This window comes from Myotis davidii, unplaced genomic scaffold (assembly GCF_000327345.1).
Source record: "Myotis davidii unplaced genomic scaffold, ASM32734v1 scaffold582, whole genome shotgun sequence".
NCBI classification, from domain to species: domain Eukaryota; kingdom Metazoa; phylum Chordata; class Mammalia; order Chiroptera; family Vespertilionidae; genus Myotis; species Myotis davidii.
The window spans coordinates 1,204,874-1,206,498 of record NW_006294113.1 but is presented as its reverse complement, the minus strand read 5'-3'; the positions used below and the strand labels follow the sequence as shown (position 1 = coordinate 1,206,498).

General features: G+C 38.2%; 1 protein-coding gene across 1 annotated transcript in view; it reads left to right on the top strand.

Moving 5' to 3' along the window:
• The first annotated feature begins 511 nt into the window (after positions 1-511).
• Positions 512-1,625, top strand: part of PTPRR (protein tyrosine phosphatase, receptor type R) — a 122,218-nt gene continuing 121,104 nt past the window's right edge. The window contains exon 1 of the mRNA XM_015566849.1: positions 512-699. Coding sequence (XP_015422335.1) covers positions 595-699 — 105 coding nt within the window. The 5' untranslated portion in view covers positions 512-594. The remainder of the gene's footprint in view (positions 700-1,625) is intronic.

The following is a 1,625-nucleotide window of genomic DNA, read 5'->3' as shown; positions in this document are numbered from 1 at the left end:
TCTTTTTCCAAAACAACTTAAAAAGAGTGTTTGCCTAAACAGCTGAATAAGAATTGCCAAATCATCAGTACCATTGATTTCTTTACCAGAGTTTCTAAATGCGTATTGCATCTCATTCTTTGCCTTGCACTGGCATCCAATCACTATATAGAGAAACTGCCAAGTTATGGGACTGACACAGCATCTTCTTGCCTGGGACTGTATGTGAACACAAATTAAAGCTGTCCTTCAGCTTGGATTGCTGAAACACACCTGGCCCCATACTCCATTCTGTAATCTGGGATTGAAATCAATCTAAACCAACATACATTTGAGTGAAACTCTTTATGAATTGATCATGGATATACCTTATTGATTGTAACTAGAAAAATTGCATTATTATACAGTGGACCATCTTTTTAACTGACGCCATTTACAATTTCACATAAAATATCCCTATAATGTTATTCCATTAAAAACGCAACAAAGCACCATGAGTGTAAATTTATCAAAGTCACAGAAATTGTTCTACTCAGTAATCAGTCAGGAACTGAATATCCTGAACCAAACATTTAACTATAATTTGAATTTCTTTTTTCCCCCCAGACACTGCAAATGGATGTCAACAAGCTGAACATAACCTTGCTCCGAATATTCCGCCAGGGAGTGGCGGCTGCGTTAGGACTCTTACCCCAGCAAGTGCACATCAATCGCCTCATTGTAAGATGCCTCCATTTCACATTTCCAGAACAGGCTTTGATCTTTTTTGAAGGTCTCAATAATAAAGAACAATAATTTAAAACACCCATGCTATAGTTCTATGGCCCCTGAGCCAAATCTAGCATAGTGGTTTGGGTAAAGAAAGTTTTATTGCAATAAGCCACAGTCACTTGTTTACATATTGACTATGACTACTTTCATGTTACAGTGACAGAGCTGAGTCATTCTAACCAATTGTTTGGCTAAATCGAAGGTTAGAATACTTACTCTCTGGCCCTTGATAGAAAAAGTTTATCAACCCTTTCATAGTTCAAGGCTTGTACCCCGGTAGGTATGAATAGAGGGGCCCAACATACTAGTCTCACCAACCTGACATACACCCAAAACATTCTTCCTAAAAGTTAAGCCTTCTTTTTTTTGTATTTTGTTGGGGTTTTTTTGGTCTTTAATGGTTTACTTTTTTTTTATGCTTTTACTTTTTTAAAATATATTTTTATTGATTAAGATATTACATATGTGTCCTTATACCCACGTTACCCCATACCCCCCCTCTCATGTCCTTACCCCCCCGTTGTCCGTGTCCATTGGTTAGGCCTATATGCTAATGGTTTACTTTTATTAACACTATTCAGTTTTTAAAATATTAAATTGTTTTTGGTTTTTTTATGTTTGGTTACATTAAGGCCTTTTTTTATTGCTTAAAGTATTACAAAGGGTATTACATATGTGTCCTTTGTTTTTTCCCCGCCCTTGACAATCCCCTGGCCTCCCCAACCCCCCAGTGTCTTATGTCCATTGGTTATGCTTATATGCATGCATACAAGTCCTTCAGTTGATCTCTTACCCCCCTCCCTCCTGACCCCCAACCCTCCCCGGCCTTCCTGCTGCAGTTTGACAATCAGTTTGAGGCACCTCTGCCTCTGTAT